The following is a 13639-nucleotide window of genomic DNA, read 5'->3' on the forward strand; positions in this document are numbered from 1 at the left end:
TGCTGGAGTATAATTAGTTCAATTATATCCATACCTTGACTAAGTTTGATAATGGTGTGGAGACTTGATTAATAGTTCTATTAAATCCATACCTTGACTAAGTTCGATGATGATCAGTTTCTGTTCATGTTTTGCCAAGTTGATTGTGTGAGCTATAAACCAGTGGGATCACGGCGGTTGACATCAGCATTACCATTTTATGTGTTTGTCTTCAATTGGGAATCACGGTGGCTAAGTGGGTAAGACACTGGCTCGCTAGCCTGGAGGTAGGGTGTTCGATCCCAGCATTGGCCGAGAAAGTTCTTCCATATTTTCCGGCGTGGTTCCCCCATGTCACTGATGCAAGCCAGAGGGCCTGACAAGGATAGTTGTCAAGTAGTTTGGATTGGACGAAAAAATGATATCCCGTGTACACATTGGCGTGCACATAAAAGATCCCTTGACAGTTGGAATTCGATATAAGAGTATGCCGTAGCGCCGCTGCCCGGGCAAAATTTCCCTCATAGCACACTGTATGGTGTATGCCCGTCTTCATTAGCCCAGTTCGGAGCAGAACTGTAGGACGTTAAACCCAATTTCATTTCATTTTGTTTGTCTTCAAATAGACCAAATTACAACCAAATAAACAAACTTTTCAGCCGTGTGTAACTTGAATAATGAAGAAATATTGACTCCATTATAATAAATTGTAGGGTCAGGGTTGGGTGGTCCTGTGGTTTAACACGTGCACGTGAAGATCTGTCATTGAGTCAATTGGTGTGGTTTCTATTCCCTGGAGAATCCCGATTGATTTTTTTTTACTGTACTGGTTGTTGGTCCCAGTATTGACCAATCATAATTTGGGACAGAAATTGTACTGGTTGTTGGTCCCAGTATTAACCAATCATAATTTGGGACACAAATTGTACTGGTTGTTGGTCCCAGTATTAACCAATCATAATGTCGGACAGAAATTGTACTGGTTGTTGGTCCCAGTATTGACCAATCATAATTTGGGACACAAATTGTACTGGTTGTTGGTCCCAGTATTGACCAATCATAATTTGGGACACAAATTGTACTGGTCGTTGGTCCCAGTATTGACCAATCATAATTTGTGGTTCCATCAAACGAAACACTACCAGGAATATTTATTCACGAAACGTCATTTACACTTTCAACCGCCATTTTTAGGCCCCAAACTATGACGTCATGGGTGTTATACAGGTCAAAACCCCCACACGCCTGGCATACATTGAAGTGTTTTTGGTGTTTAATACGTTACGTTCATGTAGTATTTATCAGAATAAGTATTAACTGTGGACAAACCGGAATTTATATCGATACTCATGAGTACAGTCACTTGACCCCATTTTCTCAGTGTTGCACGTGGGTAGAGTTTTTTCCCGAACTTTTCCCTTGCATTAAAGGGTGAGCGATAGAGGCCGAATCGATTTTAAAATTGAATTTATTTTCTAGCTTTGGTTACATGAGTCATCAATATATATTGAAAACATTTGGGTCAACTAATAGCATTGAATATTGCGGAGTCCGCGAGAAAACAGGTTATCTCCCTTGCATGATAATGAGTAGATTATCTAAACATAATTCAGATAGAAGTTCAATTATTATTTATTACTTTAATTGTAAAGGAACATTGGTCATAAGTTAATAGTTTTAATCAGAATAACAGTAACCTAATTATTAATCTCGTACAATGTTAGTTATTTTATTAATTGTAACTTGAATTGTAAAGTTTCTATGATCATCAATAAATCCACTGACAGGATTACTGAGTCTATCCCAGTCAATAAGATCAGTATCATAGTATAAAACACGTCCACCAGGTTTAACAGTCTTATTACATTGTTTAACTACAGATTGTCTATCATCTGTTTTATTTATAACTTTATATGTGACGTCAACATTACATGACGTAATACTTTTATCTTCTACGTCATCCAGGTATAATACAACATCTAATGATGATGAGTACACAGAGATATTCCATGTAAAACCTGAAACTACATGTTGTTTACCATAACACCCACAACCTTGCACAGTATCCACATTAAAAGCATCTTCAATCATATTCTGATGACAACTTACAATTTTACCAAGTTGATTAGTTAACAAAGTTTTATCTATCTCTGCTACTTGAAATGTTGAATATCTTACATCAGGTATATCCAATTTTCTACAACAACTTTCATCTTTCTCCTGTCTAACTTTAGGTAATCTTTGTAGAACTTGAACAACAGACGAATCTTCTAAAACATTCACTGAATATTTAACACTAGCTTTTAAATCTTCGGTTAGTCTTTTAATGTCCTCCATTAATTTCCCAAATTTGGATTCTTCTTGTTCACTAGTTTTCTGCATTTCCTTTTTAATATTTTCTCCAAGTTTACGGAATTCTGAGCAGATTTTATCCACCTGTGCATCTACTTTGTCACACTCTGATTTTGTACAGTTGTTTACTTCAATCAATTTACTATTCAAATTATCATAATGTTTCTGAAAATTGGTAATTTGTTTTTCTAAATCGTCATTCAGAGTTTTTAGGTCTTGTCTGATATTTTGTCTGACTTCATCCTTCTGTAAATCTAACAAATTATGTCCGTTATGATCGGTCACGAGACAATTCAAGCACACGGCTAGTGAACAATCTTTACAGTAAATTTTTACTTTCTTTCCTTCATGGTTTGGACAGAAATCTTTCGGATGTGTGACGGAAGTGGCTGTTGTCTTTTCCTTCATTGGTTCGTTTGATTGTTGACAGACTTGTTTTTCATCATATCGACAAACAACATGGTCTTTACAAGATTTTAACTTATCATGCATGGTTTTACATGATTTACATAAATATTGATCACAGTCTCGACAAAAATATTGACATGTATCTTTAGTACATACATCACATTGTGGAATAGTAGAATTGTCATCAATGTTTAGTTTAGGTTTAAAACGCTGTATACCCCCGTCTATAAGACACCGACATAATGGACATTGGAACTGGTCTTTAGTAGAGGTTTTGTTCACATAATCTTCTAAACAGATGAAACAAAAAGTATGTTGACAATCTATCAAAACCGGTGTTTCAAAATCATGTAAACAAATCATGCACACGTCTTTATCTGTCTGTTTAGCCATGTTGAATACAATACGAGTTGAAACAGGATAAAACTACAGAATCAATCAGTAGTCAGATATAACATACGACAGTGTAGTTTACAGTCTTACTGTTCCACGGGTTGTATAAAATACAGAATGAATCAGTTAGTCCAATATAAAACACGGTATAAAAATCAAAACTATTAGAACTGTATAGTTTACAGTCTTACAGGTAACTAGTCTACTAGATCACTGACACAACAATACAACAACTTCTTCTCTCTAGTCAACATGGACGTCACGAGTCACCTCGAACACTTTATCCTGCCTTGAACCCGAGGTCATCAATCACGTGATATTAAACTACGTAACAGTTTATACGTAAACAAACTGTATACAAGTGAGATATACATGTGGTATTAGACTGTATACAAGGGGTATTTGAGATATTTCTACTTCCACGGTCAGTGATATTTCACGTTTTGTTTCAATCAACATCAATGTAAATTTATACGGCATGGTGTCACGGTCAACATAAGTAAACTTGCTACAATTTCTCAGAAATTCAACTTTTATTATCGTATTGGATTGATGTCAAGGTCAATAAACATCCTACAGTTTCTCAGAAATTCTACTTTTACTTTCCTTTCACGCTAGATCTATATTTAGAATATTATGAACAGGTCACGTGTTGGATATATTTAGTCACGTGTTAAATGAACTGATGAATCAAGTCAGTATACGTTAAAAGTGACCGTAGTGGGGGATGACCGTACTGTGTAGTTGACCATAGTGTGGGATGACCGTACTGTAGGTGACAGTATTGGGGGATGACCGTACAGTGGTTGACCATATACTGTAGATGACCGTAAATATAGTTGACCATAGTGGGGGTTGATGGTACTGTAGTTGACCATAGTGGGGGATGACCGTACTGTAGTTGACCGTACTGTAGTTGACCGTAGTTAAATGTATTAAAAGTAATTAGACGTAGTTAACTGTAGCTGTAGCGGATCTAGACCGTAGTGGGTCCCCCAAATTACATGTTTTTACCAAGCTCTAAGAAAATCATCATTTAAATCCACGTGAACTCATTTCCTGCCAATTTTACCCCCCCCCCCCGCTCGCCGCCTCCACACACGCACACCTGCTACCCCCCACCCACATCGCCACAAATCAAAACAGTTGTCCAGGGGCATCATATACACTTATTTAGAGATGGACAGTCCAAGAAATTTATGTTTTATTAATATATAACATGATCCTCATTTATGTCAACATAATCACATTTTCCCCCAATTGTAGGCATTGGGCCTAAATTTCCTGGCATTTGTGAGGATAAGAAATGGGACAGAATCTTGAGGCCTGCATGTTAATTCCGCCTGTTTTGTGAGAGTTGACAGAACATTTGTACAGTCTGTCGCCCCACCACGGGTAATGAGTGCTTGTTAACATTACTGTTGCTGTATCTATCAAGTTAAAATATTAAATAGGTAGCACAAGGAGTTTTAGCGAGAGGGAAATACTGAGCCGTATAATCTTCCCAAGTATAAATTTAAAGTCCTAAGGACTAGCGTGTCCACAAGGTTTTTCAAACTGATCAAGGGCCATAACTCTGGCAGTAATTATTGAAATGAAACGAAATGGGTTTTAACATCCTACTGTTCTGCTTCAAACTGGGCTAATGAAGACAGGTATGTGCCATACAGTGTGCTAAAGTAAATTTTGCCCGGACAGCACTACAGCCTACTCTTATATTACATTCCAACTGTCAAGGGATCTTTTACGTGCACGCTCGAACATCCAACCTCAAGGCTAGCATCTTACCCACTTAGCCAACATGACCCCCCACCCCCAGCATCTTACCCACTTAGCCAACGTGACCCCCCCACCCAGTAATTATTTAAACTTGTTGAAAATCAATAGACATCTTCATCTCATGGCCTTAAACGCCGTGTATAAATTTAAAGTCAATCGAGTATTAACTTTAGCCTCTACAGCGCCCACAAGATTTTTCAAAATGATCAAGGGCCATAACTCTGTCAGTAATTATTGGAAATTGTTGACAATCAATAGGTATTTCAATTTATTAATATGTATATGAGACAATTTATGTGTATATTATATTATGTACAATGAAAATTCATACACCAAGTCTGAAAATAAGGAACCAGTCACAGACAATGCCAGGAATAAATTCAGACTTTGGACCATTTTGTCTGACCCAGCTGTTTCATTATATATATCTATACATTATATTAGTTCAAAATGGCAGGTAAACAGTAGATATCTACAGGTACACAGTAGATATATACAGGTACACAGTAGATATATACAGGTACTCAGTAGATATATAATACAGGTACCCAGTAGCCTACTGGTATATATATTTCTATATACAGGTACTCCGTAGCCTATTGGTTCATAGGTTGTTTATTTCTAGGTTTGTACAAATATATATATATATATATAGCAGGTCCTATACATACAATAATGTAATGAATAGCTGACATATTAACAATTATTATGGTAGCATGATTATCTTGTCAAAACTTCAAACACTCATAACTTAGAATAAATCAAGTTGACTGAAATCTACTATATTCTTTTTTCATTATCTAATTTTGAATTATTATTGCAAAAACTACCAGATCAAGGTAGTTATTAGAATATGTCTTGTCTAGCCAATCAGGAGCTGTTATGTCTTGTCTAGCCAATCAGGAGCTGTTATGTCTTGAGCAAAAATGTAATTAACCAATAACAATGACATTTAAAAGCTGGGCTTCAAGCAGAACAGGAAATGGATACGGAAGTAGTCCAAATTGGAACAAAAATAAAAATGTAATTTGAATAAGATTAGAAAATGTTAGAATTCTTTGGCAACTGTTACTGAATCGGTAGAAAATGGAGGGGCCATGAATTTTAAAGGGGCAGTCCCAGATGTAACGATACACCATAAATAAGATTTGATGAATTGAGTTACGTAATTCATTCTATGAATTTCATTCTTCATTTGTTTACATCAATACATCAAGTCCTAAAAATGTTTTTACAAATAGAGTACCCTGTCCATAAATAAACAGACATCTTCCACCATGTTGAACACATCTCAGTCATAAAATCATCAGGTTTAGTTTACTTTTATACATAGGACTAGTCCATTGATTTAATATATTAAATACAGGATCAGGACCAGAATAAAATACTCAGTGCCATGGAAATACAACAAACAGCTACATATGGACTTTTTCTTTCACCTGAAAAACACAGTAAAATATCTTGATTATGTAATATAAACACAGTAAAATATCTTTATTATGTAAAATAATTTAATACCGGAAATGAAAATGGGGTTTAACATCCGTCTAGGCTAATGTATATATAGCCATTCAGTACGCCATGGAAGGAAATTTGCCCTGAGAGCTGCGTTTGTGTCTACTCTTCATCAAATTCTAACTTTCAAGGGTTCTTTAACATGCACAATTGGTCTTAAGGGTTTTCACACCATCCAAACAACTAGATGTTGTTTTCTTGTGTCGTCCACAAGTTCTTCCTAGTATTAATGATTATTATACAAAGTGCAAATCAAGAGTCACTTAATTAATAGAGCATCCATAAGATTTCTTAAAGTGATCAGACTCTACAGTAAAGAGAGGTTTTTAAGTCCACTTGACACAAACTAGGTCATTTCGGGACTAATATATGGTTCAATTTTATTTCAATAATTTGCTTGCACATAGAGGCTTTGAGCTGTGGGAGGAAACCGGTAACAACCCAAAAGGATGAACAGACTTCCTTACTCCTTGTCACATACATATACAAGTGTGGGCCTGTAAACACTGTTTTGGCATATTTTACGAGGTTAAACAAAAACATCACACCAATATATTGGGATATGTATGGGTTTTATGCAGATAGAATCTTAACTAATCCTAATAATTGTTGTAAATAAATAGGGCCTACTATGTAAATTTGGGGTGGGGGGGGGGGGGAGTCCAAGTATATTCAGCCCCACCCCCACAGAAAAACAATTGGGGGGTCGGATAGGAATCACACCACTTGACACAATAGCAGACCTTATCACGTTTAACCAGCACTCCCCCCCCTTCCCGCTTTTGGCAGTAACAGATGTAAATAAATTTTTGTCTTCATAGCTTTAAAGTTTAAACACGATGGATGGGTTGAGGGGGGACAGCAATAGAGAGAGAGGGAGAGAGAGAGACGATGGATGGATGGATTGAGGGTGACAACAATAGACATAGAAGATGGATGGGTTGAAGGTGACAACAATAGACATGTAGACGATGGACGTGTTGAGGGTGACGACAATTGACATATAGATTTCAATATATAGACGGAGAGAAATAAAAAACTACCGAGAACAAATTGCAAAAGAATTTCTTTTACTGGAATCTAGTAAAGGGATGTCTAAAGGACTCCCAACTCAAAATTGTCCGCTGAAACCCTGTAGCGTTTTTCATAATTAGCATAAATCCAAGATGGCCGCCAATTTGACTTTCTGACCTCAATATCTTGGAAACGGCTCGTTTTAGAGCAATAAATGTAATATCATTAGATACAAAAGTGATATCAACGAATCGGAAAATAAAATTATCACAACGCCAGCAGGTCATGGTGTGACGTCCTGACGTCATGACGTCACACTGCCGTTATTTTGACGTCAAAACACTGCTTTGATACTGAATAAGCTGGTTTGACGTGAGTTCTGATGTCTTAGAGAACTCAGAATAAGCGGGCTGTGACCTAGTTTGTTTTTGTGACACTGACTGATTGGACAGGAATCCAATCTGGTGATTGGCTTGGAATCCAGTCTGGGGTTTCCCCAGATATTTGAAACTTTCTTTTGCTAATTTTGTGAAAAGAGTCTTATTTCGCCATGGATACGTGCATAATTTGCGGGAATAACCTAAATAATGGTGGGGATGTTGTCACGCTCTTGTGATTGGCTTGGAATCCAGTCTGGGTTTTCCCCAGATATTTGAAACTTTTTTTTGCTAATTTTGTGAAAAGAGTTGTATTTCGCCATGGATACGTGCACAATTGGGGGCAATAACCTAATAATAGTGGGGATGTTGTTAAGCCAGTGATTCCCAACCAGTGTGCCGCGACACACAGGTATGCCGCGAGATCTTCGAAAGTGAACCGCGAAAATTTGAACGACACACTAAGAAAATGGGAAAAACCACATGATCCCAAATGAGTATTCACTGGTAAGTTCATAGCTGTGGGGTTTTTTTTTATTTGAGTCATTCTATTTGTCTATGACTAGTCTGTGTCTATGACTTGTATGCTGTCTGTGACTTGCCATGTTTTAATTTGCAAAATTCAAATATTTTTCACATATATTTAGCCAGGTGTGCCGTTATTTTTTCATGTGTTCCAAGGTGTGCCGTTGGCAAAAAAGGGTTGAGAACCATTGTGTCAAGCTCTGGTGATTGGCTTGCAATCCAGTCTGGTTTTTTTCCCAGATATTTGAAACTTTTTTTTTTGCTAATTTTTTGAATACGTGGATACGTGCATAATTTGCGACAATAACCTAAATAATGGTGGGGATGTTGTCAGGCTCGCCACCAGAATGTAATCAATCAGGCTGCTCAGCTTCACCGGTTGGATATTTCGGTTACCCCTAATGCTCATGTGCATGTACAGTGCAGATAGAATTTCACTCACCAGATTGGATTCCAGTCCAGTCAGTCAGTGTTACAAAAACACACTAGTTCTCAGCCCGCTTATTCTTAGTTCTCTAAGACACCAGAACTCACATCAAACCCGCTTATTCGGTATCAAAGCAGTTTGTCTGGTCGTCAAACCTCAATATTTCGAGTGAATCTGGAAAATGTCTATAAAGTTTTTTTAGGATTGATTTTAGTAGCCTATGGTGTCCTCTTTCAGAATCTTGAGCGTTTTGCGAAATTCAAGATGGTGTCCAAGACGGCCGCCATTTCAAATAATCCCCCATAACTCCCATAGTATTTATTCTGGGACGATAATTTTGGGGTCTAAACGTTTGTTACTCGGGTCAAGGAATACACTGAAATCATTCATTATGTTGTGGGGTGATTAGATGATAGTAAAATCTAAAATGCCAGACAATATGGGCCTTTATTTCACCAAACCAAACTATATCTATATAGACAAACTACATATTTCTGGATAAAGGAGCATATGAGTGAATACATGCCTATTAGGGGCTCTCCAGGGCCACATGGGCCGGCCTTGAAAAGGAGGGCACAAGCTGTTCTGTGAACATTTAAACAAACAAATTCTACCCACAAAACACGAAAATACCTCCCCCCCCCCCCCCAAAAAAAACAAACTAGGCAATATTCAGTTTAATCCTTTGGTCGTATTTCTGGCTGCAACCTAAGGCAGTACAAGCACAAAATTCTAAGCCATCCGTAGTGCATCTACAAGCAAGCGTACTGCATGAGGTGTCATTCTTGTATCCGCATCTGATGAGACACATGACAGACCCCAGAGCAAGTTGGCCGGTTGTAGTGTTATCAATTTAGTATCCTTCACCCAGCAATGGCTTGTTGATGAGCTATTTTTACGTTCCTTGTAAATGCATCATTTATTGAGCAAGACTACCATGTTTGAGTGGGGATGATGACTTTTAGATGTCCATACCCACCAGCGTGTTTCAGGCATCGATTTGCTAGAACTCTGTCCTTAACAAGCTGACATAAATACATGTACAGTGGCCCGGGTAAGCACCGATTCTACTACTCCGAGTGAGAAAGAGAATACAATCAACCTCTCCCCACTTCCAAAGCTGTAGCAGCATGCAACCGTGTCATATCGAGTAAGAGTATGGGCTGACAAGATTCCAATGATAATTGACATGTCAACAGTTGTTTCTTCTTTGATTGGTGATTCCAATGTCAACGGTTGTTTCTTCTTTGATTGGGGATTCCATTGTGAAGTGATTCTTGTCAGCTTGTTAAGGACAGAGCTCTTGCAAATCGACGCCTGAAACACGCTGGAGGGTATAGGCATCCGAAACTGGAAATATATCGTCATCATCCACATTTAAACCATGTAGTCTTGCTCCAATGAATGATGCATTCGCATGGAAAGTAAAATGATGTCACTACCATGCTATTATGGAAGATCGCAATCCACCCGAACTTGATTCAGAACTGTATTGCCGGGTTAAGGAGACTAAATTGAGAACATTACAATCCGTCAAATTGCTCCTGTGGCTCATCAAATGCGGATGCACAAGTGACGCCCCAAATAGTACGCTTGCTTGTAGCTGCACTAGGGATGCCTTAGAATGTATAGTATTTAGCACCTGTGAAGTCGAATGTTGCAACCAGACACACGACTAAAGGATTAAACTGAATATTACCTAGTTTTGTGGGGGTATTTTCGTATTTTGCAGGTAGAATTTGCTTTTTTAAATGATCAAAACACAGATTGTGCCCTTCTTTTCAGGGCCGTCCCATGTGGCCCTGGACCCCCTGTTAGGCATGTATGTAGTGTTGTTGTTTCAATCATATGCTTCTATGTGCATAAATATGGTTTGGTTCGGTGAAATAATTATTCTCCAAACTGCCACTATCGAGTTAAAGGGCCATATTGTCTGGCATTTTGCATTTTACTATCATCTAATCACCCCACAACATAATGGATGATTTTGGTGTATTCCTTGGCCCCAAAAACATACGGTTACAGGGGCGGATCCAGAGGGGGGAGGGGGTGCAACCCCCCACCCCCCCTGCTCAGCTACATAAAAAATTTTTTTGTAAAACAACTTTTTGTAAAACAACATTTATTGTGAGAAAAGTGTCATAATTGTGCTATCAAAATTAATGCTTTGCATCAATAATTAAATTGAATCACAATGTCATCGTATTAATTCATAATAAAAATTGACGTCAAACGGTGTTGGATTTCTCTGTTTAAAAAGCTCAATGTGTATTATAACCGTGCAGGTTATAGTAGTTATATGTTATAAGTTAAATCTTGAATATTTAAGATAATGTATTATTAATTTTAAAAGTGAAGGCCTTCAAACTATTCTATTCCTTTAAAACATTAGTTGTATGTGTGCTATTAAAAGGTGACTAGCCAAGGGTGAAATGTTATGTAATCCTAATGACATGTTAATTTATTATAATCCCTTATTGTTTATAAAATACTGTTATAGATAGAAAGTAACTGACAATACCGTCTGCCTGGTGAACATGCCAATCGTATGATTAATCTATTAATTGTTTTATTTACCATTGTTTTATTTCTTATATTGTACATTATTACATCAATGCTTATTTATGTCAACACTTGATCTAGCCAAGTGATTAGAAGTAATTCCATATAAATATGTGATTTTACTTGATACGTCAGTCATTTAGGTCTATCCGACTTAGTAGCATAAGGTACTAGTCGGCTATCCGCGGTCCTCTAAGTCTATGTAGATTGTTATTATAAGTTTCCAGTATTAAAGATTTGCAGAACCATTCCAGACTCTTGTAATATCTGACGGACCCCACAAGGGTGACCCAGGTTCAATCGGCATATTCTTAAAAAGAGGACACCATAGGCTACTAAAATCAATCATAAAAAAAAAAAATCTTTGTGTACAACTTCGAGATTCAGCCATAGTTCTTCCGGACTAAGTGTTTTGACGTCAAAATAACGTCAGTGTGACGTCATTACGTCACAATGCCGTCATGACGTCACACCATGGCCTGCTGGCGTCATGATAACCGTTTTTTCCGATTCGTTGATATCACTTTTGTATCTAATGATAATACATGTATTGCCCTAAAACGAGCCGTTTCCAAGATATGGAGGCCAGAAAGTCCAATTGGCGGCCATCTTGGATTTATGCTAATTATGAAAAACGCTATAGGGTTTCAGCGGACAATTTTGAGTTGGGAGTCCTTAAGACATCCCTTTACTAGATTCCAGTGAAAGAAATTCTTTTGCAATTTGTTCTCGGTCTAATAGAGACTTACCTATTCTTGCAAATTTCCAAAATATTCCTAGAAAACTGAAATAAGAAAAGGATGATGTCTACAATGATTTTAAAACATTCATGTAAAAAGTACAGTTAAGTAAACACTTATAAACAAATTAAAAAAATATTATTAAATTTTCAAGAGAGAGAAATGGTGTATTAGGTCCACTCACATAAACTAGGTCATTTCGGGACTAACATATGGTTCAATTTTATTTCAATAATTCTCTTGCGCATAGGGGTCTTTAGCAATGGGAGGAACCAGGAGGACCCGCAGAAAACCCATGAGGTTGGACAGGCGACCCTACTCCTTGTACAACACCGGAGAATCGAAAACATTCGGCCATCCAATTCCCCTATAAACATTGCAAAGTTACTGAGGAAATGAGGTTTAACGTCCTACTGTTCCACTCCTAATGGGCTAATGAAAACAGCCAGGTATACGTCATACTGTGTGCCTACTCTTATTTTGAATTCCAACTGTCAAGGGTTCTTTTTTACGTGCCCGCCAATGTGTACATGGGATCTCGGTTTCTCGTCCCATCCGAATGACAAGGCCCACTGTCCTACATCACTGACAAGGGGGAACCACACCGGAAAATCCTGATGAACTTTCTCGGCCACGCAGGGATCAAACATGAGACCTGAAGGTTAGCGAGCCAACATCCTACTCCATGTGGATCCTGTTGAGGAAAGACAATAGATCTATTGACAGTACTCACCCTGTTTTATTTCTATCAATGATACTAGGTATGATAGATCTCAGGTAATTACAGGTACATATCAATAATAATAAAACCGTTAATAAACTCTGGAAATTAAACAATGCAGACTGAAAAAAAAAAGATTCATTCATCAGTAGAATATTTAGAGTCACACGTCTATAAATATTTTGTTAAGGCACACCTGTTAGGGACACCTGCCAGGTATATATATCTGACAGATGCCATATGTCCAGGTATTGTTATAATGAGAAGAACTGGTATTTAATTCAATATCCTACATTCCATGCCCCTCTCCGGCTAATAAAACAGACACAGGCCTACATGTATGCCATTTAATGTGCCATGAGTTAAATTGTTCCAGGACAGTGGTGCTATGATTTCCAACTGTCAAATGATCTTTATAATGTGCTACCATATTGTTCCATCTGAACGACTCAACAGTTGTTCTTACCAAACATTTTTATCCTGCAATTCAAGCTGGGGATGTTTCACCAGTAACAACTAAATATACATTAAGGATAACAGAACAATAATAAGGATATCAAATGGACAAGATGTAAGGATAAAGGAATGAATGAATGAAATAAGGTTCAATTCAATGGCTAATTGGATAGGCCAATGAAAATGGGGAAAGAATTAGGCCTTAGTAGACTAAACTTTTGGATTGTGTAGGATATACACTGGTAGGGTATATACAATATACACTGGTAGGGTATATACGATATACACTGCTAGGGTATATACGATATACACTGCTAGGGTATATACATGTACGGTACGAAGAAATGGTAAGTAGACCAACATATCATCCACAGAGGGGTGGGGTGGGCAA

General features: G+C 37.6%; 1 protein-coding gene and 2 long non-coding RNA genes across 3 annotated transcripts in view; 1 reads left to right on the forward strand and 2 right to left on the reverse strand.

Annotated features, from left to right (window-relative positions):
* Positions 1 to 13639, forward strand: part of LOC130013080 (uncharacterized) — a 95763-nt gene that overhangs the window by 12051 nt on the left and 70073 nt on the right. The window lies entirely within an intron of this gene.
* Positions 1430 to 3622, reverse strand: LOC130013079 (E3 ubiquitin-protein ligase TRIM33-like). The gene has a single exon (XM_056101559.1). It carries the CDS (start codon positions 3130 to 3132, stop codon positions 1684 to 1686), a length of 1449 nt encoding a protein of 482 aa, XP_055957534.1. The 5' UTR covers positions 3133 to 3622; the 3' UTR covers positions 1430 to 1683.
* LOC130013083 (uncharacterized) lies at positions 12079 to 12907 on the reverse strand. Its single transcript, XR_008788412.1, has 2 exons — positions 12805 to 12907; positions 12079 to 12115 (listed from the first exon to the last, which is right to left on the reverse strand). It is a non-coding gene; the product is annotated as an uncharacterized LOC130013083 (long non-coding RNA).

Source organism: Patella vulgata, chromosome 6 (assembly GCF_932274485.2).
Source record: "Patella vulgata chromosome 6, xgPatVulg1.2, whole genome shotgun sequence".
NCBI classification, from domain to species: Eukaryota; Metazoa; Mollusca; class Gastropoda; family Patellidae; genus Patella; species Patella vulgata.